This window comes from Aulonocara sp. 'chitande type north' Nkhata Bay, linkage group LG20 (assembly GCF_057382095.1).
Source record: "Aulonocara sp. 'chitande type north' Nkhata Bay isolate Kocher_YH1m ecotype deep benthic linkage group LG20, A_spYH_male_GT1.1, whole genome shotgun sequence".
NCBI classification, from domain to species: domain Eukaryota; kingdom Metazoa; phylum Chordata; class Actinopteri; order Cichliformes; family Cichlidae; genus Aulonocara; species Aulonocara sp. 'chitande type north' Nkhata Bay.
In genome coordinates, this window is record NC_141363.1 from 4,772,276 (window position 1) to 4,797,497 (window position 25,222).

The 25,222-nt window shown below is 43.1% G+C and overlaps 2 protein-coding genes across 5 annotated transcripts in view; one reads left to right on the plus strand and one right to left on the minus strand.

Moving 5' to 3' along the window:
• The window catches only part of samd11 (sterile alpha motif domain containing 11), a 50,055-nt gene extending 48,028 nt beyond the window's left edge, over positions 1 to 2,027 (plus strand). For all 4 annotated transcript variants that reach the window (XM_086278213.1, XM_086278210.1, XM_086278211.1 and 1 more), the window contains one exon: positions 246 to 2,027. In XM_086278213.1, coding sequence (XP_086134339.1) covers positions 246 to 521 — 276 coding nt within the window. In that variant the 3' untranslated portion in view covers positions 522 to 2,027. The remainder of the gene's footprint in view (positions 1 to 245) is intronic.
• A 971-nt stretch (positions 2,028 to 2,998) lies between these two features.
• On the minus strand, positions 2,999 to 25,211 carry noc2l (NOC2-like nucleolar associated transcriptional repressor). The gene is made up of 18 exons (XM_086278997.1): positions 25,091 to 25,211; positions 24,558 to 24,677; positions 23,992 to 24,175; positions 23,665 to 23,911; positions 21,832 to 21,922; positions 21,632 to 21,710; positions 21,370 to 21,480; positions 21,143 to 21,256; positions 20,839 to 21,027; positions 20,381 to 20,520; positions 19,072 to 19,183; positions 16,159 to 16,272; positions 14,247 to 14,348; positions 13,875 to 14,018; positions 8,140 to 8,253; positions 7,867 to 8,005; positions 5,915 to 6,004; positions 2,999 to 3,274 (listed from the first exon to the last, which is right to left on the minus strand). Exons 1-18 carry the CDS (start codon positions 25,108 to 25,110, stop codon positions 3,138 to 3,140), a joined length of 2,247 nt encoding a protein of 748 aa, XP_086135123.1. The 5' UTR covers positions 25,111 to 25,211; the 3' UTR covers positions 2,999 to 3,137.
• Positions 25,212 to 25,222: the final 11 nt, after the last annotated feature.

Here is a 25,222-nt window from a genome sequence, read left to right on the forward strand (position 1 = left end):
GACCTGCGCGTGTGAGAGTGTGTGTGTTTGTGTATGATCAAGTGGACCCGTGTTTGTCTGAGTGTGCGTTCCCGTCTGTAGGACCGAGACAAACTGCTAGAATAGTATAGCTGATTCCCTTAAACTAGCCTGCCCCACATTCTCAGCCTCTCTTCTTCTCTCTCTAAATTCAGTACACATTAGTCCATAACCCAATGCTCAACAGGCTGTACTGACAGTCATGTGATCTCCTCTCGTCTCCTCAGGTGGCTCGCCGCGTTGGCAGGCTTTTCTACATGACAGGATTCCCGCTGGCATTCCCGTTTCCACCTTCTGCTGCCCTGCGACCCCCAGAGCGCGATCGGGACCCCCTGACTGCGCCATCTGACACACCCTTGCCCCTCTCTCTCTCTGTGCCACACCGACCCACTTCCACCAGCAGCAGTTCCTCCCCTTACAGCGGCCCCACCCCAGGTTGCTCCTCCCCCAAACAGGAAAACGGCAATGTGGTAGGACGATACGAGGCCAAAACCCCCTCATAGGAGTGTAAGGGAAGGGGTGAGAATGGAAGACTAGTCTCATGAATGGGGATGGGGGAGTGTAACTTGAAGCAGACTGACCTCTCAATACCTTCACCTTTTGAGCTGAAATTTACGGGACAATAACAGACTTGAATTAAAAAAAAGACAACTGGACAGTATGGACCGTATCCGACAAACCAATCAGCTGAGTTCCTCTGCAGGGGCTGTAGCCGAGCAGAATCCAAAGAAACTGGGTTGAAAGGAAGAGACGTGAAGCGACAGAGAAAAAGGAGACAGCTGGTCACAGCAAGCCTGCCAAAAAAATGGAGCAAAGCCCTGCCACAAATGCGACATTCTTGCAAGTCAGACAGTCAGACGCTAGCGGAAACTCTTCCTTCCTTCCTGGGCTGGAGGAAGCTCTGCTCACTCGCTCACTCTCTTTCTCTAGTCTCTGCATCTCTGACTGCTCTCACCCAGAACCCTGCAAAGCCCAGGAATTTAAAAAAAGAGACATTTCTCCCTCCCTCCCCTCTTCCTCGCCCCTTTCCCTGAGGCCAAACAGCAGCGTGGTGCTGTATGTTGGTTTGTTTTTCTTTTTTTTGGTTATTTTTTTTCTTCTTCTAGAGGCTGGAGTTGAAACGTATATGCTGAGCAGCACCAGATCTGACCAGCTTCCTCTCTTATCACTGCAACTATGCATTCCGCTGTCCCGATACCAAAGATGACCGGATATGTGGAATTGAAACCATGTTTCACAACGTGTCTGCGCTTCTTTTTGCATTAACGGTCAAACAGGGGAATGCTAGGCTTAGTGCCTCACTCAGTGGGACTCTTATTTGAGATGACACAGGTAGAGCCGTCGTTTACTGACAAACAAAGGATTAAAAATGCTAAGAAATGGAGAAGCCTCAATAGCAGCTGTGGTTTGTACCCCTTATGTCATTGTACGCTTGTGTTGACTACTGTGGGAGGTAGGAAAAACATGCAAAATTGTACAGAATCATGCTTAAGATGAAAATATCCTGAAGATTACATACGTGGTACTTTTACTTTTTGTTAAATGTAGTTGCACGATTAAGGTTTTCTTTACTGGAAAAAAAAAAGTGACTTGCTGAACTTTGGTGGTACTTTTTGTTCATGAGTTTTTGTTTTGCCCTTTTTTAAAAAAAAGTGTAATATTAAAAAAACAAACAACAAAAACGTATGCTCCAATCTTGAATGCTACTTCAGCATATAAATATGAGGACAAAAATATTTATAGGACTTTTAATGTAGTAGATAAAACAGATGGTGATATGTATTAAAATTAGCCCTCAAGATGGAATTCCAAAGATACTTTTACTTTCTCTCTTGGTTGCAGGGAAAAGAAAGGCACAAGCTCTTAATGCAAATGTTTTGAATTTGTTTTTTTTTTTGTTTTTTACTACGCAAACAAATTAAAAATGGTCTCTAGATTTCCCTTCAAAAGTTTGTCTTCATCCTATTTTTCTATTCACCACACAGGTGAAATAAATGCTAAAGAAAGCCTCTCTTCTTTCTCTCGTGTTTGCTTCAAATATCAGAAATGCTCTTTCCTCCTCAGGTGTTTGTGGTACTTTCGTTAAAGAAGAACATGCAGGAGGCGGGGTGTGTGTGTGTGTGTGTTTTATAAAGGGGAGGTGACCCATGGGGGGCACAGTTCGGGTCAACACCAGCTGTCGGAGTGTGAGGTTCAGCCGCAGGCCAAGGCCTCCCTGCCTGTGGGGGTAAACCTGACCCTCCTCATATACCCACACACGCACACAGCAACAGAACCAGGAGCAACCCTCGCTCACACTCGCCTTCCTCCTTCAAAGCGGTGCGCTCTTCACTCTGCTGGGACTTCCCCCTCGCTTTAGGCGGGCCTCTGCACCAGGAGGTTCAGAATTCACTGAAAACCACAGCAGAGGAAACGTGACGACACACAAGAGTTGCTCTGCAGTTGAAGGATTCACACCACACGTAGTTCACTTGTGTCCTTCCTACACCAGTGAATACGTGCCGTAAATGTGCCTCGTGATAAAGGTCAGAATCGCCATCGGTTTGGCTGTGGATTCTGGCAAGCTGGGGGGGGGGGGGGGAGTAGGACAGCCGTGTTTGAGCATGTGCGATAGACAGACAGAAAAGACAGCGGTCCGGGCAGGGGGTGGGTGAGGAGTTGGCACGGAAACAGACCAGCCTGTGTTGCTGCTCTACCACCTGGGCAGAGAGTCTTGGCGCAGCATCAGACACCACCCTGCCAGCCTGGCACCACACTGCTGCCTCGGGGCTGAACACCCGCCTCTCTGTACCCGCTCCTCTTGGCCGGCCCTGCCTGGCTGGGCCCGGCTCAGCCAGCCTCATAGCTCCTTCCAAATAGCCCGTTCTTACAAAGCCTGGGGGTGCCTACAGGTGTGCACATGTACACAAATTACTCGTTTCAGGTGCACTTGTGCATTAACATGCACATACACGCTTCAATTAGCATCTTAAAAAAATTCAAGGAGAGGATTTTTTTTTTTTGTATCAGGCTCAGTGTTTAATAAAATTAAACTTCTCTGTACTGTACATAGACAGAAAATTAAAACAACAATAGCAAAGAGAGGAAATACTGGAAATATTGACCGCTCCTATAGACCCTCAGTCGTCATCAGACAGTTCCAGGTCTTCGATTACATCCTCCTCTCCCTCAGCCAGCTTTATCAGAGCAGAGGAGGACAGCGGCTGAGGAGTCTTGGAAGCCTTTTTATCTCCTTCCTCTTCATCATCATCATCATCTGGAATATAGACAAGAAGTACTTAAACTTCACGCTCAGCCACATCAGAAACCTCTCAGGTATCGAGTAGTTTACGTGCACACACGTTAGAGTAGAACGGCATTTTTAACAAACCTCTTCTAATCTGACACATTTCTACAATGTTGTTTACTCTCCAGGCTCGGCTAATGAGTGGCCACAGGAGTTGCTACCAGCTGTGAGACCACCATGTTAAAATGTGATGTAAACCATCTCTCAAAAGTTACACACGGATGATAAAAGCATAACTGAAAAGCATAAATTTAGAGTTGCGCTCCTTAAATTCCATTTCTGTTCATTTATACATAATAAATTCATTTAAGAGACTGAATTAATTTCTGGGGACAATTTAACTATTTCAGTGCAAATGCTTAGTCTAAATTCTAAAATCGCTCTTCCCTCCAAACCAGCAGCCGAACCCAGAGATGTTTTAGCTTAAAAGTTCAGACTGTCGAGACCCAAATCTGGCATCATGTGGCAGTTTATGCCTGAAAACCTGCTACAAAAACAATTAAATATTTATTAAAATTCAATTTTTTGTACTTGACTATATTTGCATTATCTAGAGCAGGGATATCAAACTTAAGGCCTGGGGGCCAGACGCAGCCCGACAGACTCCAATCTGGCCGCTGGACTGTTTTGGAAAATATGAAGAACATAAATTTCACAGCTTCTCTTACTGATAAAGAGCTTTTCCACGGCCACACTACACTAAAGTAATGAATTCATAGATGATATCTATTAATAAACTATGTCCACAGTGAAAAAAACTAACATTTGCTTTTAATGAACAAAAACTTTCCGGTCTGTCTTTCATTTGCTACAGCTGCATTTCTATATCGTGCAGAAAAACATATTGTTATAATTCTACTACTTCTTTTGTTAATATTAGAGATGGCACGATACCACTTTTTTATTACCGATATCATAAATTTGGATATCAGCCAATGCCGATATGAATCCGATATAGTGTGTTTTTAATCAATAAAACTGTTTTTTAACCCTGGAGAAAACCAATAGAAAACCAATGGGGTCGGCTCTGACCCCATTGGTTCTCCAGGGTTAAATATCTTGCTGCATTTTGTGTAAGTTTATACTCAAGTTTAAAAAACAAAACAAACACTAAAGCTATTCTGTTATACCTGTATGCAAAAAATACACTGCACCCAAAATATTTCATAGTTCAGCGATACTGATCAATCTAATAAACTTAAACCTGCTCCATCCTCCCTATTCTGGTATTTTAAAGAGTAAGCAACCTAACCAATAGGGTTGCAATCTCCCAGCAAAAAAAAGAAAGAAAGAAAAGAGAACCACCCCCCACCTCATGATGCTTAATCGACGTAATCAACTTTAATTTGATGCAGTGTGAAAAAAAATGCACAGAAATCAATTATTTTTCAAGAATAATTAAATAGATTCAACGTCTTTCTTCAACAGAACTGCAGACTGCACAGATCGTACCTTCCCAAAGGAAAAAGTACTATAGCTTAGTAGGGTATAGTTTCTATATACATTAATGGACTTCTATACATTTTACATCAGATTAAAACTTTGGGTGTAAGATTCAGATATTTATTTATTAAACACTAGATATTTTAAATGAGAATAAGAAAGAAATGTATGTCTTTGTGCCCCCTTTTCCCTGTTAATGCCCTATCGGCCCCCCTGGCTAAACTTTGCTAGATCCACCCCTGCACAGTTACCAGCGTCAGCTGCGTAGAAAAAGATCCTGGTGTAGAAAGTAATATTAAATAAATTCTAACAACAGCTGATCAAGCTTAAACGTGCTGCTGTTGTTCAGCCACTGGTTTCCTCTTTCTGGTGCAAAGTGGGCCAAAAACAAGCAAGAGAGACGGACTCGCGACAGAAAAGCCGATCAGCTGATCATTGATCAGTTTCACGATTGAAGTAGCAACAGGAGAGGGAGGGAGAGAGAAGAGGCAGTCGCTCCATATATCGGTTGTTAAGCTTAACGTGGGAATGCTTTACAAACACTCAGAGATGAACTTACACACTTGCTTTACTTCTCTCTGGGATAACTTCCTCGGAGATGAAATGCCGGTTTGGTAGCGAGGCTACAAATACTCAACCAGACCGCTGACAGGTCCCGCACGCCACAGCTGCTCTATCACGTGATGCATACTGTTCCCACGTGCTACGGTTATGAGCAGAGTTACGCCATGTCGCAAGTTTTGTGAGGTGCTTGTTTGATATTTAATGGATCGGATTTCATTTTTTATTTCTCTCCGATATCCGATCCAGTAATTTAGGTCAGTATCGGACTGATACCCATACGTAATATCGGATCGGTCCATCTCTAGTTAATATACAACCAGGATTAAATGTGCAGATAAACTTCAGGAAGCACTGTTTCACTGGGCTGGCCCACTTAAGATTAAAGTGGACTATATGTGGCCCACAGTGTAAAACGAGTTTGACATCCCCGCTCTAGAGGCAAACAGTAATTTTAAGTTTTACCCTTGTTACCAGCCAGCCTCCATATTTCTGGCCCTGCACTGATAGAAAAGGGTAACGCAGACGCCTCTACACAGCAAATTAACCAAAACAGACAAATTAGGACCTTAAAATGTGTCAAAACTGTTAATTGTGAATACCGACCTAAGTCTTCTCCCTCATCATCGCTCAGGTCAGACAGGTCTTCAAAATCATCGTCATCCTCGTCATCTGACGCACGGCTGCTCTTCTTACCTGAGGGGAGATGGTGGAAAAACATTACAGCGCGCTGAAATTTGTCTAGTCCTACTTTCTTCAGACGTTCCTAAGTTTGCACCGGTGCATCGCTGACGTCTGACGACTTTGGAGACGTGGATATGTGGGCCAGGTATCACAGGCAGCTGGAAGTGTCTATTTCCTCCTGAGATGGAACTGAGAGTCGATTACAGGCGCCGCCGCCGCTGCTGCTGCTGGTGCACAAACACCCATGACAGTTTACTACTGGCAATTTCAGACATCTTATGCTCACGGCCTAAATATAGCAAATGGAGATAGCAGGCAGGTTCCACAGCTTCCACGATAATGGCAGAGTTGGTGTGTGTGTGTGTGTGTGTGTTGGAGAGATGTTGGGTTTTTTTCTTTTTGAAATTTAAGGTGTGCTACTCTCAGAGTGCTCTGTGTGTGTGTGTGTGTGTGTGTGTGTGTGTGTGTGTTGTCTAGCCAAAGGGACAACTGGGGTCCACATGCTTTGAAGTTGAGGTGTGATGAGAAGCTGACGGCATAGGGGAGAGAGAAGGAAAACAGAGCTGTTTCCTTTATGACACGAGCACACGCGCACACGCACACACACATAAACAACGTCTATTAAAACATCAGGTACTTCCCATCTGAATTTAAGATCGCAAACGCGCTCTCGCCCTCTCTAACTCTTTGTTGCTCACATGGTGCTTGCAGATTTCAGTTGTACCTTTGAGGTTGCCCCCAAATGACCTGGATGACTTATTACCACCACGCACACAAAAATACACACACGCACACACACACCAATCTTAATCATCTGCCCCTTCTCGCACTCCCCCTCTTTCCGGGAGTGTGTGAGACCGCAGAGAGCTTTGGTGAGCTGCCTGAAAGCTTTTGGCTCTTCGAGACTGGACGGCGAGGCGGTGGGTGTGCATTTGTGTGCTATCATCGAGATGTGTCTGTGTGTGTGTGTGTGTGTGTCTGCGCACGTGTTGCGAGGACATGCGGGGGCAGCTGGTTGGAGTCTACAGAGCCAGAAAAAGAGAGAGAGAGGGAGAAAAAAAAAGGGAGAGAGGCCACCGCTGGCTGTTCCAGTGGGCTGGTTTGAATTAGGAACCCCCGCTGGGATCCAAGCCTGTACTTCCTGTTGGGGTGGAGGTGGGGAGGGCAGGTTCGTGAGTGTGGAGGAGCTGAGGAAGGTTGAACGAAAGAGGGGTGAGGGAGGAGTGGAGGGGATGCTTGCCGGCAGCTGCCCATCCGTTTGTGGGGACTCTCCCCACAATGAAGTCCAGATGCATTTAAAAAAAAAAAAAACCCTGCCGCCTGCTCTGTTCCTCAGTGACCTTGCCGAGGGTTTTTTTTTCTGTTTGGAGCGTGTCCGAGTGTAAAGCTATAAAATCGAGGTTGACCTGTGGACGACCCGCAGAGGACGAGAGACAAACGGGGCGGGGGGGTGTTAAAGGATGAATGAGCTGACGGCGCCTTTTGGCGGAGAGAGTAAGAGAGAACCAAACTCTCTGATAAGCGAGAGATTTTCTCTTCAGTTTGATTTGGGATTTAATTTTAATTTCCACGGAAACGGCCTCTGTGGATGCTTTCATATCTCGGAGCCTTACGGCAAACTGCTCTGCAGGTGATCTGCTTCGTGTAGTCAAATCTAGGAGACGTCACACAAACGGATAACGGCAGGGAAAAAAAAACAAAATCACAGTGAACTGTCATCACCTCTCAAGCTTTTACACTGCTGTAACAAAATGCAGCCCCCTAGAGGCCAAGTTGGGAAATATACCATAACCTGCACCAGTCCACAAATTGCATCCTTTGCAGGGCCGGATTCAGATAAGTGGGGGAAACCAGATATGAGGGGGTTAGCTCACATTTGATTTTGAGTCCTGCATCGTCATCTTCATCGGAGTCGCTGTCAGACTGGAACAGACCCTTGAACTCCTTTTTGTCCTCGGCCTTCTTCTCTTCAATCTTCTTCCGTTTGATCTCAGGAAGGTTCAGATCCTCCATCTTTATGTGACACACACACAAAAACAAACTGCAGTGCTTGTACACATGAACATTCATGAATGAAAAACAGTAGAAGTGACTCATAATGACTGAGTAAGGCGACTACTGGCAGGTTTCTTTGGTTTGATAATTACCCTTTCCTTGCCAGAAATCTCCAGCTGGATCTCCTTCTCTCGCAGCTTCTTCCACTGGCTGTAATATTTGCTCAGGGGGGTCCCCTCCTCCTGGATTTGCTTCTCCCAAGCCGCCTGACAGAGAACAGATATTTAGATGGAGAATGCACACAGGTGTGGACAGGACAGGTATGTGTATGTGAAAGGAAATGCAAATCTCCATCCTAATAAGCATAAATACACAGGTGGGTTCTCTCCCTTTCTTTTCCAGGATCTGTTTAGACAAGCCTTTCAGCAGGTTCATATTACACCTCCACCTCCAGCTGACCGGGAGAAAGAGACAGACGAGTGTGATGAAAGTCAGAGAAAACAGACGGGTTGAAGATGCCTGAAAGAGGAGATCTTCTTCAGCCCCTAAAGGTCTTTCTGGACAATATTGATTAGGCCCAATCACATTATCTGACCGACAAATCCAATAGTGCGAACAGACCGTGGCCTCTTGTACCCGTTGGCCTAACATGTTTATCACAATTTTCAGTGCCGCTATTAAGACAGAGTGACACGTGTGCACCGGAAGACGGGACGAGAGAAAGAAAACGTTACTTCTGAATTCGGTCAGACAAACAACTAAATAATTTCAGATGAGAGAAAGACGAGCGATGGCAGAGTGTGACCAGGATGGACGCAGGGCGTCGTTAATTAGGCTAGCTCTCAGTTTGGGTGACATGTCAGCAGGGGGGCTGGTGGCCGGAGGGGGGCCGTGGCCTTTCCACAGCGACAGCAGCAGGGCTGTCCCCTCTCCTTCGCCCGCGGTGACACCTCTACGGCTGCCTCCGTGCCAGGGAGTCAATGCCATGGCGACAGCCTCCGCTGAGCACAGAGCCGTGGCGACAGGCGCTGGCACCGTGCCGCGTCGTCTGCCATACTATGTAAACACACACACAGACACACACACACTTTCATCAGCTAGATTACAGACGAAGACCATCCGCTTCCATTTCATCTTTAAACGCTTTAGACGACATTTATAAAAACATCACAGTAACAAACAGACAAAATGATGCATTTCTGAGGGTGTGGACATGCAGCCACTTCCCACGAGAACATAAAAAGCACAAGTGATTTTGTTTTTCCTCCTTCGGTTATAGCAGAAGCGCTAACACACCACGAACTTGAACCATGACTTCAGCTCTGAATCTCCTTGGGTATAATTAAACGCATCCACACAGAGGCAATCTTTCCCCCGCCTGAACCCTGCCTCTGCTGACACACTGGACATTTCAGCCATAGCTTTCTAGGCTGGAGGACGTTTGTCCCATGAAGTGATCAGACGTCACTGTGAAGCTTTCCAATCATGCGAGCGCTCACTTCACCGACAGCAAACCTTGCCATACGTGTCTGCGTAGATTCTCAGTCATCCAGGTCATGGTAATCTAAGGAGCTTGAAGACGTTTCAGCTCTCATCTAGGAAGCTTCTTCAGCTCTGAATCAGAATGAAACATCTTCAAGAAACTTAAAGAATTCCAGACGCTTTTCTTTCCAAACTTCCAAACACCAGAGTGTGCAGATGCACTTATGCGCCCAGACACACCTTCAGACGGGCGAACTCCAGATTTAGTGTTTAATGAGACGGTGAAAGAAAGAGACAGCAAATTATTTTGCATACGGAGCACTAATGCGAGAGCTTTGCAAGCCACTTTTTTTTTTTGTGAAACCATGCTACATCACGATGCTACAGAGTAGTTGTAATCTGCTGTGATAATAGACTGTTAGCGTATCAATACGATTAGCCTTAAATTCTACAACAATTCCCACAATTCCTTTGTGTTTGCCGCCAGTCCATTGGTAGATGGTATGCGCAGGCGGCTCAGAGAGTTTAATGGAAATTGGAAGCGTTTTTTTCGCTGAATAAATGGAGCGATGTTTTAAACGTTTAAAAGAAAATGGAAGAAAACGAGCCATCAGGATGAAACAAACACACAACCTGCAGCAACTTAAGGAACGTCTGACAATAAAGGGAAAGTTTAGAAGTACAACAGCGAGTGGGAAAAGGACTTTCCGTGGCCGAACTATGAAGCTAAGGCGCAACTTTTTGTCAGCACTGCTCAGAAGCAGTGAAAAAGAGTAAACCAGACAATCGTTACGTCGTGGAAAACAAGATATTTAAAAGAGACGACGTTAAAAAAAAAAAAGAAATACAATAAAAAAAAAAAAGGAAATGCTTGTTTCAAGTTGCTCTGTCCTGTTCTAACAATACTGTTCCATAAAATTATGCCATTTGCCGCAACTCTAAATTGCTCTTCAGATCAAGCATCGAATGGAGCGTGCCGAGTTCGCTGCCATTAAATGGCTGAAGGCAGGAGGAATGTTAGAGAAGTTCCCGAGCATGCAGTCTGAGGGAGAGAAAGGTACCTTTCAGGTGTCGTATCATATCAGAGAAATATTTCCTGAATACGTTCTTCAGTTACCGTACTGGTGTTTATTTTGTTGTTAATATGATTTTAAGGGCATGGAGCTGAAAGGGCAAGTTGTTACTGTGGATGTCACCTAGACATCCACCGCTTTGACACACCTGACACCTGTAATTATAGAGGTGTTGCATACAGACACATTCAAATATCACACATGTATGTCACTAAAACACACACACACACATATACATACATACACACATGCAGTACGTATACTTGTACACCTATGTGTTATACACACTAATACTAGTTATTGTGTTTGCATTTTTACCGACAAACACGTTTGTCTGAAAAGATTTCTAGTTATTGTGTGTTCATATTACACATTACTGTCAGTGTGTTTAAGTAAAGAACTGCACTGCTTTTGGTTATTAGGGATTTTAACAAAACTAGCAAGCTTTGTAGCACCAGTACTACAAGCTAACAAAGTCAACGTTCTTTGCCCTGGACAAACTACATCTGTTAGCCCTGGACAGCCCACTATGTTGCCAGCACTGCTCTTTGTGATGCAAATTCTTTAATCTTACAGCAGATCCACCATCGTCATCGCATAGTAGTGCACTGGTGATCTACAGACGCTGCAAGCTCTAAAGAGACTGTGTCTGCATGTTCTAGAGAGATTTGTGGAACAACCAGTATTGCAGGTCGCTCTTTGTAGTGAAGTGTCTGTGGTGAACTTCAAAATCCAGTCCAAAGACACGCATGTTGAGTGAAACTGGTCGTGGATTCGAGGAAGATGGGTGATAAAGTGCTTCGGTTTATAGAAAACCCTATAAACCTAACCCTATGAAGTACTGGTGTACTTAAGTAGGATTTTCAGGTATCTGTACTTTATTTGGGTATTTATTTCTCTGGCAACTTTTTACTTTTACTTCCTACATTTTCACACAGATGCCTCTAATTTCTACTCCTTATGTTTGCAAAACAGGCTCGTGACTTTAGGTTTAACGAGTCTGGGAGATTCAAACATGAAACTGATTTGAGCCTAAATGGAGGGAACAGTAACACCTACTGGTTTATCCATCAAGAGGGCTTATCACATACAAAGAGATGAAAGAGGCAAAAACATGTAATTGATTGAAGCGCTACACTTTGGGGGTAAGTTATACTTCAGTATAATAACTTTGCATGGTCCAGGGTTTGTATGAAAATACCTGGCAGTTAAGTTCAGGATAAACAGGTTAGCTTGCAGTACTGTGGTAAATGTACAGTAAAGCGCTGTGTTGGACTGGTGCACAGTGGCTGTGGTGCTCATGGCCAGTGTTAGGTTACATACAGCAGAGATGAATTTGAATTTAAGCTAATGATGCTGAGACTCGTTCATTGAATCAGAATCAGAATACTTTATTCATCCCGAGGGAAATTCGGCCTTTACACCAACTGTATACTTTCTAGCATAAAGACAGTATAAACAGGGTGCTGTCAGTGTAGAGGATGGAAATCAAGACAGTCTATGAAGCATCTGCTTACATCTAGTTGAATTCAGTTGTAAATGTACAAAGAGCAGTAAAGCTCAGAGCAGCAGCATCAGGTCAGCTGATTATAACATGTAAACAAAGACAAATCCACTGTCTCAGTAGAAATGATTACTATAACTGATCTCAGAGTTCCCTCCATTAAAATCCTATTAAAACTCTTGAATTTTCTTTTTAGCTGTGAAGGTAAGTTCTAAAATCAAGTTTATACTCCCTACTGCTAATATAATATAGATAATATAATTTTATTATTATGTTAATACAGCATGAGGTTCAGATAGTGTTGCACAAAAACTGCTGGTAGAAATGTCCTTCAAAGATCTAATTTGTAGTTTCTTACTTACTTTTCAGAGCTTATGTTTTCACTTTTTAACCTTTACTGGATGGAGTAAAGCCACCGTCCCACTGTCTGCACAGCCAAGGACTTGCATCAGGCACCACCCTTAGTTCAAACCTTATAGCTATTGATGAGTCTATTTATAGGAAAACTATCCAGTATGAATATGGGAGATACAGTTCATTAGGTTGAAAACTGGACAGTAACTCAGTGAAGCACTACTGGTAACTGCATCTTGTGTATAACTGGCCCTTTGAGACCTCCCGGGGTCTACAACCAGAGTAAGCACAGGGTCATTCTTACCTGAGTTTAAGGTTTATATAGAGAGGTGTTCTCCATTACCAGCTTCTGCCTGTGGCATTAGATGATCTGTTGTTAGATGGCCTGCAGCACGTAGCTCAACTGGAAACTATCCCAAAGGAATATAAAAAGCTATTTTTCCCTGCAACTGGATTTCTCTGGTGCTCTTATTAGAAATACTGGAATATGATTGTTGAACATATAGTTACACGAACCAATAATTATTACCCATAAGGGCTGTAATTTATTTACAGATGACTGTAAATACTCACTGTTGTACCCCTCTCCAAACGTCCTTCATGTTAATGATTTGAAAATGTGGATCTATCGCTCCATCATACGTGCTGCTACTGATTTTCAGTCTAGTTCTTGTGTAATTTGGCCCTTTCTTTATGTTTCCCTTCCATAAGAACGGCTTTTTGACAACCAGCCCTCCACTAAGAGTGTGTGATGAGGCTTCAGGGAACCGTATGGATCAGTTAAGGAGTCAGATGCATCTCTCAAGTTCTGTGTCAGGTGTTTGCAGGATGCTTTCCCATATTTTTCCAGGACATGACTTTCAGATACTGTTTGTCCTCAACACACAGTACACCATTTCAAGGAATGCCAATTTTTTTTAATCTAATAGCTCTTTGGGAATCACCTTGTTGGTGCAAAGATAGTATTTTTCAAAGTGTGTTATCTTTGGCAGTTATTTATAGATTCAACTAAAGAAATGGGAACTGTTTTTGTGACAGGCTACTAGTAACAAAGTGGCAAATGGTACGTTACATGTAGATGAGTCATGTGTAGACAGAACACTGGCTCATGCATTGAGTTACATACCTTTTCATGTCCAAAGAAACGTTTGAAAAGATATTCATAAAGTCTGGAGAACTGTTGCTCAAGACTGCTTTTAAAATGAAATAAAGTCTAGCTTGGAAGCAAAAATAACAGTAAAATGTTTTTTCCTGTTGCCCATCTTGCATTTTGTTGATGACCTTTACGTTTAACTGGCCTTGAGTAGTTTTAAAATTTAAACCTATTTAGTGCCATTTTCAACATATTATTTATTTGCCCTTATTATGTGGATCAATGGAAGAGCATTGCTCTGTATTTGCAACTCATTTCTATGTTAAAGGTTTTCAAAAGCAGAAGGGCCAAACAATCATCGCACAAACCAGACCCACTCACCACAGCGGAGGCATCGGCCACTCCAAATGTGGCCTTCTGTCTCCGTCCTGTGATGTGGCTGCTGTTTTCCTGTATCTTCTCCAACAGCTGACGCACCGGCTTAGAGTAATTGGCCACTTTGCATTCCTTCAGGAACGCTTTCAGCTGCAGGGACATGGAGGAGGTGCATGAGAAGGTAAGAACAAGCACAAAGGATGATTATTGTTTCCCCTAAAGGAAGCTGATTCGGTTCAGCAGATCCTGAATCATATATTCAGGTGAAAAACTTTGGGAATAGCATTCAGTGTCATTGTCACTTTTTTAGACAATTGCTAAGTCAAAAAAATAAATCAATTCTAGTCTGCTTTAAGATCACTTTGAAGTATGCCTCACCTGAATGATGGTGGGCAAGGCGAGCTCAGGGAACCCGATGGAGCTGGCCTGAGTGTGGAAGTAATCTAGTATCAGGTCGTACAGCTGGTCAATCATCCCGTCCTAAAACACAACAGGACAGCAACGATCATAAACAATGTTCACAATTTACAAAATGACATCATTTTCCTATTTCATGTGAAACTAACTCGAGTGGATCTATGGAAGCATCTTCCTCGCTGCAAATTAATCACGCCAATAGCTTTTCCCAGCCTGGTATTAACATTTAAATGTTTACTAACCAAGAATCAATAATGCATTACAAGCTGTTTTAATTGATCTGTGTCTCTATCCAGATCTATTTTGGGAAGATTTAATGTTGAACTTCTAGTATGCAGTGTTTGTGTTCATGGATATTGGCATTTTTGGGACAGACAATATACTTCCTGCTTATTGGTCGGGGCTAACTTAAAATAAGTCTCCAAACCAATCACATCTCGCTTAGCATGACGTCTATACCAGTGAACAGAAACAAAGTGCAACATTCACATAAGCTAAAGTTTTATTTTATATGAACTCACTAAATCACTCAAACAGTGCGAGCTGATGTGTCTGCATCACCCTGCCATTAGGAGTGATGCAGTGATGAGTGGCTAACACTGGAGCCAATACTGAACGACTGTATTTTCACTGAAAAGCAGAAAGGAGTCTATATGAACGACAAACTGCGCAAGTCTACACTGGCAACAATAAGCAAGCAAAATGCGATTACTGGCCAGCACATTATCACAATGTTGTGCTAATCAATATACTCTGTTTGCAATGTATAGTGCTAGCACACAGATCCATCACAGCTGTGGATGTGTGTGTCCCTGGGACATGAAGTCACCTCCGGCTTATAAACAGGAGATCAAATGGTTACCATTTAGGTAATATACCAAAAAGTAACATGACTAGCCGAGATGCCGCCCCAGGAAAACCGAATGCATTGAAAATAATTACAGTGTAGCATCAACAGCTTGAAGGCTGAAGAGCAGCCAGGTTTCCACAGCAGCTGCATCTACATGTCGATACGGCAAAGACTGGGAAAGGCACTGGGTACCAGTACACTAGCTTGACCCCAGAGGCAGGATTTGGTTCTCCTCCTGGTCTTGAACCGACAATCTTTTTGCACGTAATGCTAACTTTGTTAACCGCTACACCACAGAGCCACTATGTGACGGTAACAGTGTACAAACTTTAGCACTTCATAACAGCTATATTCTCTATCAACACAGACTAAAAACAAATAGGAAACCACAGAAAAGCAACCTGAGATTACCAATTGTGTTACTCAGAGCTCCCTGTAGCCCCTAAACCTTTTAAAGTTTCAGGTTAAATGAGGACCTACTTTATACAACAACAACAACAACAACTATTATTATTGTTGTTGTTACTATTATTATTATTTAGCCTTTAGTAAAAGCTGAATACGTAAAGATGCCATCTACAGGGCTAGAAGTTAAGCTGCCTTTCTGTGAAATAAAACATCTGAAGCCTGTGTGGACTGAGAGGTGCTCTGATTCAGACCGATCTGTTTGTTCGGTCAGGTCTGCTGTGTGTTTACGAGACGGGGGTTCACGGCAGTTGCCTGGGTGACAGCGGTGAGAACAGACCTAGCGAGCGGAGTGCGGGGGATAATCCCACAGAGCTGCAATCCTCTTGGCTGCAGCACTGAGCGAGGTGACTCAGGGTCAGTCTGAGAGCTCTGACTTTCAGCGTTGTCCTCAATCCACACCCACTCTGTCACAGAGTAGCACTAAAATAACTAAGACTCCAGGAGCTGCTCCATCTCAGCACACTAAAGACAGAATCAGCAGGAACCGCTGTATACCAGCTATAAAGAAGCACCTGGTCTAACACTCTTAACACTAGCGGTCACAGTAACACTTACCTTGTAGGCTTTCTCGATTAGGTTGACCTTGTTAAGCTTCAGGATGACTGCAAAGTTGATGGGTTTCTTACTTATTCGTCCGGGTTTCTTGTTGAAATCAACTTGCTGGAAGATCTGTAAGAGGAGACAAACAGTAAACTCTGATCTACTCATACAACAGTGTAGTGCATACCATCTCAAATATAAAACATGCTCTTTTTAATCAGTCTGTCAGTCTCTTTGTTTGCATTTTTTAAAAAGGATGCAGATTTTGGTATGAGTAACATCCACCTGTTTTCTCAACTATCCAATCCAGACACATCCCTTAATGAAGGAATCAATAATGCAGGTTGGGCCTACAAATGTCATAATTAACATCACTATTTATTAAACCAATTAGCTAATAAATCTGTTTTATCTGTGAGAAACCAAGTCCACAGCTACCGCTTGCATAGGACTTAAGAGGGTAAGTAGCAGCCAGGTGCTGCTAATCAAATGCACTTGAATTATTGATCATCAGCGAGTGTGAGCACCTCTCTAAAAGCAGAAGCTTTGCTGGTCCGCAGTATTTAGACGTGTGTTAACATAATCCCAAGAATAAAAGACATCAACAGTGATCTTAGAGAACCAATTGTTGCTGCCCATCAAACTGGGATGGGATCTACTGTTAAGTGAAAAACAAGACCGTTGCCAATCTTCCCAGGACTGGATGTTCCAGTAAATTCACCCCAGGATCAGACCATGCAATGCTCTGCAGGCTGTAGTTAGCATGTTAAATGTCAAAGTTAATGACAGTACAGATAGAAAAAGACTGAACAAGTGTGGTGCTTGTTGACAAGAGGGGGTGTCTTCTCTCTTAAAAGAACACGGCAGCACGGCTTAAGTTAAGCTGCATTTGAACAAACCACAAGATTTCTGGAACGATGTCCTTTGGACAGATGAGACCAAAGTGAAGATGTTTGGCTGCAACGATGCCCAGTGCCATGTATGAAAAAGGAAAATCAAATCCAGCATATCAGCTCAAACACTTCAGGTTAACTGTCATGCACGGTAGTGGAGGAGTGATGATCTGGGTTGTTTTGCAGCCACAAGACTTTGCAGTCATTGAGTCAAACATGAACCCCCACTGTGCACCAAATGCTTGAGTCAAATGTGAGACCGTCTGTCTGACAGCTGGCTGAAACTGGGTAATTTAACGGGACAATCATCCCAAGCACCGCAGGAGATCTACAGCAGAATGGCTAAAAAAGGAAAACGACGGTGTTGCAAAGGTCAAGTAAAAGTCCAGACCTCAACCAGACTGAAATGCAGTGGCAGGACCTTAAGAGAAAGTCATATAGAAAACAATTGCTTCAAGTTAAAAGTGGTTCTACAAGCAACTGAATCATATGGTGTGCTTAGTTTTTCAAGTCCAGCGGAAACTTTATCTCCTGGCTGTAGGTTGATATTTGGAACTGCTTCTACGCGTTAATAAAAGCCGCGACCGTCTCTGTCTTGAGTAAATCCGCATTCAACTTGCTATTCTTCAAAGACAACGCAGCTAAAGAAAACATTTATTCTGCGGGATGCTGAAAGTGTTTTGACAATTATCAGTCAGCGCAGCTCATTTTAAATACTGCAGTGTTACTGAGATGACACATTTCTATCTTAGTCTGTGAAAGTACATTCTAGCCAACGTGTGGGCTATTTGTCTACAAGCTTTAGCTTTCACATCTGCCCACAGTGCGCAAGTGAATTTCTGTCTTGTATTTGTGTATCAAGCTATTTCTGACTCCCTGTATCTCTGTGCATGTGTGTGTGTGCATGTGTGTGTGTGTGTGTGTGTGTGTGTGTGGTCGTTAATGCTCGCTGTGCGCGAAGCAGAGCAACGCTCCTGGCCGGTGCTGTCTGTACAAACATAGGATGTGGTGGCGGTCTGCGGGGGAGCCAGGGGAAGTGGGAAGGCATGGGCCAACCCTGGTGCACTCTCTCTCTCTCTCTCTCTCACACACACACACACACACACACGCACACGCATGCACACAGCTACACAAGCAGGAAGCTCCAAATCATACACCCCCCTCGGAGATACGAGAACACACACACAGGCACAGACACACAGGAGGAAGGGGCTGCTTTTGCTGTTCTAATTAAAACAGTAGCAGCGTACCTCAGCCTGACTTTAACAAGGGGAACAGTAAAGGAGAAAAAACACAGGAAGCATTGTGCGTCACAAATAAACACAGCTTGCTGTTGGGGGTTAGATGGAGCGAGGGAGGCGGGGGTTGGAGTGTATCTGTGTGTATGACGGGGAGAGAAGTGGGGAGTGGGCCATAGGCAGAGAGGATGTGGTCTGCACAGCATGTTAGGACCAGAGTGTAAACCACAACCGTGTCTTTATCGCTTCGGTCAAACTGCTGCATGCACACAAACACATACAGACAGACGTGCGCTGACCACTCCCAGCGGGCCGAGCCAGTCGCCAGCACATGTCTCTCCTCCAGCAAACCACAACAAAGCCGCACAGCGTGCATAAAAACTTGCGCACAAAGGCACACTACGCGATCACGTGACTAGCACCTGATCCAGAGAAGATGTTGTCAGTTGGTGACCCGTGATTGGTCTGATAACAAAGGTGTCTCTCACAGCTCTACCCTTTGAATGTTTCCTCCTAAGCTTCTACAGTTGTGGCCGTTGAGACCAAAGTGCATTTCGTATGCCACTGATGTTTTTCCGCAGCAAACCACCGACGGAACATTTCATCACATCTACCTTTTCATTGTTTCCATTTCACCAAAGTCAGCCAACGGGCTGTTTATTGTAGATTATCTCAAACTATCCGAGGGCCTCAAGTTGTGTGTCGGTGCGAGAGACTCGAGCCACTGGAAACCTGACCCCTCACTGATACGCTGTTAGCTCTGCACGCTGGTTACTTGAGATGACGTGAAGCCTTACCTCCAAGAGGAAAGGCAGAACGGGCACAAACGTGTTGGTGCTGCCAGACAGCAGAGTGAGCGCTCTGCAACAGTGCATCCTCAGAGGGTAATATCTCGCTGTGGGAACCAGTCTGAAAGAGAAAATAGTGATCAATGTCTCCACCTGCTGTTGGCAACGTGTACAAAAAAAAAAATAATAATAATTCTCTTCCAAGATTTTGAAAGCAACACAGTTACAAAAATTTTGGGTGAAGGAACCACAAAATATATTTTAAAAAAAAATGCAGATTGCAGGAGTACAAACAACGGTTCATCTCATTAGGTAAACCTGTTCATGTTTCTTAATGCAAAGATCTAATCAGCCAACCCAAAGGCATACACGTGCCTTCTGACAGAGTATTTCAGAAACTGTTAATCTACTGCGATTTTCCTGTGCAATCATTCTAAGGTTTACAGGGAACATTCCCAAAAAGAGAAAATATCCTACGCGAGGCAGATCTTTGGGCAGAAATCACTTGCTACTTTTAAGGATCAGAGGAGCTTGGATGCTTTAAGGAAGACAACAGTAAGTCAAATCACAGTAAGTCATTATAGCCAAGGTATGCAGAAGAGCATCTCTGAAGACCACTCCCATCCCAACAGGAAGCTGAGGCTACAATTCACACAGACTGACAAATTTTTTTAAAATGTTCCCTGGTCCAAGGAGTCTCAGTTTCTGCTGCAACATTCAGATGTTAAGGTCAGAACTACATGAAAGCTTGGATCCATCCTGCCTTCAATCAAATTTCCTCGGCTCACTTTGGGACCCTCAGTACCAACTGAGCATCATTTAAACGCTACTTCTACTTGAATACTGAATCACGTCCATCTCAGACTGCACCCATCTTCTGATGGCTGCTTCCAGCAGGATAACGCACCATGTCACAAAGCTCAAATCTCAAACTGGTTCCTTGAACATGACGATGTACTCAAACATTCATCAGATCTCAATCCATCACAGCATCTTTGGGATGTGGTGGAACGAGAAAGTGACATCATGGATTTACACCCAACAAATTGGCAACAACTGTGTGATGTCATCATGTCAATATGGACCAAAGCAGGAATGTTTCCAGCAGCTTGTTGAATTTATGCCACAACGAATTAAGCTAGTTCTAAAAGCAAATGGAGGTGCTAGCGAGGTGTAACATAAGTGTATGATATAATATAAGTGGCTGTTTAGTGTGTATTTGAAGCCAAGTCGTGGCTTTATTTATACATCAGACTCTGGGGTTGAGTTTTTAATCTTTTAAAAGCTTTTTTTCCCTAACATATTTATGTATACTTACTTCATGGTGCCAATTATGACTTGGCAGAGTGGATAGATCAGAGGCTGCAGTACCTCACTGGGGTGGAGTGTGCTCAGGACCCGACACCACAGGAACAGACAGTGAATATACTGCCAGTTATAAACTGATTGATACGTTTCCTATTAAAGAAAAAAAAGGGGTCAAATGTGAATGAGGGTGAGCATCTATATAGCAGAGAATAGCTCTGTGTCACTGCGCATGGTTGCTCAGTCAGTATATAGCTTTAAATTACTTTTGTAAACTGGACTAAGCTCCAATCATACATCCCCGTTTTTGCGCATGAGCATTTCAAAAGCAAATATATATTTGAATTTTATATAATTACAAAAACCAATCCTTAAATTGAAGCCCTAAATGACTCAAGGCAGATGTATACTTGTCAGTCTCTATAAATACTGTTTTATGTGAGCACAAACAGCAAAAAGAAGCCAAACAACCTTCTTCTTCATGGTCATGGCGTTTCTGAGGTGAATGGCCAGCTGTCGGATATAGATGAAGGCGTGCTGGTAAGTGACCTGCGTGTCCAGGGCATACATCTCTGTCAGAGTTCTCTGCATGAAGTTGATCATGGGCAGCACGTTGGGAGATGTGAACTTGCAGTTTTGTACATAAGAAATGTACATTTGCTGCAAAGAGGAAGACGGTTATTCTTAAGAAGCCCAGGCTGGATTTGCTTTTCCCCCCCTTTTGCCTCAGTAAAGATCCAGGTTTGTTGTGAACACCTCAATTCCTGCAGCTCACCTTAAGAATCGGGTTGAGGTACGTTTCCTGTTTCTGGCGGCAGATTTTATTGAGGGCCAGGAAGGCAAGAACCCGACTCGTCTCTTCCCCCGTGCTCCACTGCTTCATTAGTTGCTGGAGTCAGAAACAGGAAAAGGAAACAAAAACAGAGACACATTAAGACATCATTTGTCAATAAATACTGACATATTTTACTCCGTGTCATCAAGCTAAGGTGGAGGTCTCACCTTAATCAGGTGGCGACACTGTTTGGGTAGACACAAGTAATACGGTACGAGCTGGTTGGTGTGCTTCAGGACCGCGCAGATGACCGTAGCCTCCGTTAGGCTGGATAACAGCTGCAGTTGGGAAACAAGAAATAATTTTAAAGCAAATATTCACAAAAATGAATCCCTGTATTCTGTATTTCATGTATCTGCCTCACAGGAACACACAGGCCTGAAATCTAAGTGGTGAAAAACAAAGAGACACATGAAGTAAAGAGCAAACCTGAACCACTCCACTGAGATACATCTTTATGTCCATCTGATTCTTCTGCCATCTTGGACTAGACGAAGGAAGCACTGACCTGCGAACAAACCGCAAGACAAACAAAGAAATGAGTGAACAGGTTCTCTTTTCCCTCTTCTCAGCTACACCGAGACAATCGATGAGAAATGAGACGAGTGTGAATATTGTGGATTTTGTACTTTTTTTGGTCTTTATCTGGCTTCAGGTTAAGCATCCTCTGCAGAGCTCCGTGGATATCTTTGATGCAGAACAGGACCAAAGCATTGAACACTGCAGACAGAAAAAGAACATCATGCATGCTTAAGTGTTGTATCTTTCATAAATAGCACAAGGACTGAATATTAATGTGCTTATGTCATCACAATAATACAATTCTAGAAACAATCGATCTTTAAAGGAAAGCTTGAAGAACTGCCAGAGGACTTTTTGTAACTGATAAACTGTGTTTTCAATTTCTTCTCTGTGACAGAGATCGGCATGTTTGTCTCTAAATAAGCTGCGCTTCTTTTATTCTTCGCTTCTTTTTATTTATATAATGTAGCTTGTTTATCCTAGCTCATTTTTGATGTTTGTGAATCTTATGAGCTTCTTACGGAGTGCTTAAAACGTTAAAATAAACATTAAATCTGCACTGTAGATACATCGTAACAGAAACCCTCTGAAACACTACAATGTAACCTGATGTGCAAATGTAACTACATTTTGCAGTTACATTTGTAACTACAAATATAACCGCTACTGTGATTGGCCTGTTCGATACTCTCAATTCCTCCTGTGCATTTACCTTTTTTTTTTTTTTTTTTTTTTATTTGTTGACTACACTTTTTTTAATTTATCAGTCAGAGAATAAAAATGACCACCTCAACATGAGGACTCAGAGATGTCAGCAAATTTCTAACTGCAGCTTCCCAGAAGTATCAGAACGGAGATGAACGAATGTTCAAAAAAGTGAAAAACAAAAGCCCCCCCACAAAAAAACAAAAAAACCCCAAAACAAAACAAAAAATAAAACCCCACCTGACAACAATAACAACAAGTCCAAGCATTTTATATATTTCTATCGTGGCTGGCACTGCATAAACAACCATAGGGACACGACTACAAGCTAATTAATGAGTAAAATATCACACAAAAGCATGAACGCTTCCAACAGCATGTGACAAGTCATTAAGGACTGACAACAAATTATGGTTAAATTATTAAATTCGCTAGGTATTCCCTTACTGGTTGGTGATTGGTTGCCGGTTGCTAGCAGATCACAGCAGTCGACAGCAGTTTGTATGGAAGATGCTGAACTGTCTCCACTGCATCACCGTATACCTCTTTTAAAAGAGGTCCTTTAGCCATTTTCATCATCCAGATGGGGCGACTCGTTTTCCAGTCGCCCCATCTATTGTCTATAGGGTCGTGATAGCAGTGGGTCCAAATGTCCCGTGGACGTTACACCGATGGTATACCTGCTGCTCGGTGTATGGCTTTTTAATCAGACTTGAGGACCACTGTGTTTCCTTGTTGCCTGGTTTCAAAACTGGCTGGATTTTCATGAAGGAGATGCTCTCATGACCAATGACTAGCCAACCAGTGGGATGCAGTCTGTTGTCGTCACATTTTCAGATCGCTTGAAACCCCGGCCGAGTAGATACTACAAAAGTACGTGGTACCAGGTACTACCACATAATGAAAAACCCCAAAAACCAAGTCGATCTGATCCGAAGAGGTGCTAATGGAAAAGGGCTATTTAAGACCAACTACTCACCAACCAGTCACAGAATTAAAACTTTCACATAGCAATCAATGGTTGCCAGGGGTCACAGACCCCCCTCTCTAGGACTGCATAAATAGTGCTTTCAACAATCACTTGCTTACCGGTTGGAGAACACACATTTTTCCTTTGTGACTGTTGGATGGTAAATGGTTGCTGACAGGCCTCTAGGCCTGTGTGACTGGTGTTTTAATTTCAAATTAAACTGTTATATACCCATATATACATGAATACAGATATGAGGACCCACCTGAGCTGTCAGCTACTTTGTAGCGGCACTGACCGCCCTCTTCACCCTTCGTTGTGGCGACAGCAGCCTTGAAGGCCTGCGTGACTTCTCTGAAGAGATGAGCTGTGGGTTCTTTCTTCATGGCCACTTTCCAGTCGTCTATCATTTTGTCTGTGACTTTGATAGTATCTGCTCCCTTCTTGGCTTTCTTTGAACTTTTTGCTGCATATTCATCGTCATCATCTTCTTCATCCCCAGAGCTGGCCTCCTACAAACATGTAAAAAGGCAGCATGAGGATCTCCTAATTTCCAAAAGAACTCACACCAGAAAGTAAGTAGCCCTCTTACCTCCAGTTTAGATGGTAGTTTGTGGTACCCTCTCTCGTCTTCATCGTCTGAGCTGTCGGTGTCGTCAAAATTTAAAAGTGCCTGGTCGTTTTCCTGCAGAAACTTGTAGAACTCGGGATCTTTGCTCTTTAACCTGGACAGCTGCTCCTTGTGCTGAGAGGCCTTACCTTTAGACTTTTGATCTCTACAAATACAGAGTATGTACAAAACGAGTTACAGAACTTTGAGACATTTTCTGCATTTGCACTTTTCTAACAGTACATCATACAGAAAAGAATAATCAGGCCCCCTGGAAATTACGCCCCTGCCAAAGCATCTCAGTCGGGTTAGGACTTTGACTTTGATTAGGCCAGGCAGCACATATAGCAGAATAGTACCATAGCTAAAGGGGTGTGAAGTCAGTTGGTGAGTCTGAAAAGTAAATGGATATGACCCCAATTGAACAGAATACAATATCCAAATATTTTACACTGGAAAATGCTGCACGTGTGTATACCCGTATCAGAGCGTGCCCACATTTAAGATTATGTTTCACCCCCTAAAGGTCTCTAAATATAAGGACTCACTTCTTAGGGCTTGGAGAGTTCTGATCTGTCTTCTTCTTGAGCCCATTCTGTTTGGGAGGCTCTTCGTCCGATTCAAAGCCTGTCAGCAGGAACTCATCCACACTCAAGTCTTCTAATTTCCTACAAGAAAGAAAACAATCCATAAGAAGCAAGTCGATCAAAATGTGTGTGTGGTCTAACTGTCCTACAGTTTTTAAGTTCACGTGTAAGCATTTTTGTTGGTTAGCTGTTCACTTGTCAGTCAGATGCAAATATCTCCCTAAAACACTCAGGAACCTTGTATTATTATTATTATTATTATCATCATCATTATTATTAATATTTTCATGAAGCGAAACCACACTTAGAATACAGCAGTCGTATTCGAGTTAGCATGACGACTTTATGCTAGCACTTTAGTTACTAACATACAGTCGTAAAGAGTTAGAATGACTTTCACGACTAACTGGCCAGACTTTAACTTTCAACATCAACATAAAATACTGGGTAAATCTCATTGTATTCATAGCATAATAAAGAAAATATTAACAAACCTTTTCTGTTTCGCTGCCATGCTGGATCTAAAAAACGTGACGCCAAACCGCAATACCCACAATCCTCTGGTGCAAAGCGATGGAATTGGTTTTATGTTTCGCGGATACTGATCGTATGACGGTACTTGCGTT

Bases quoted from the DNA above. Each gene is read 5' to 3' on its own strand.
- noc2l (XM_086278997.1), bottom strand. From the start codon at position 25,110: ATGGCAGCGAAACAGAAAAG. The intron at 21,481-21,631 runs GTTTGCTCTTTA...TCCCAACTGCAG, and splicing joins ATCTCAGTGGAGTGGTTCAG to CTGTTATCCAGCCTAACGGA. The intron at 14,019-14,246 runs GTGAGGCATACT...ATGTCCCTGCAG, and splicing joins CCTTGCCCACCATCATTCAG to CTGAAAGCGTTCCTGAAGGA.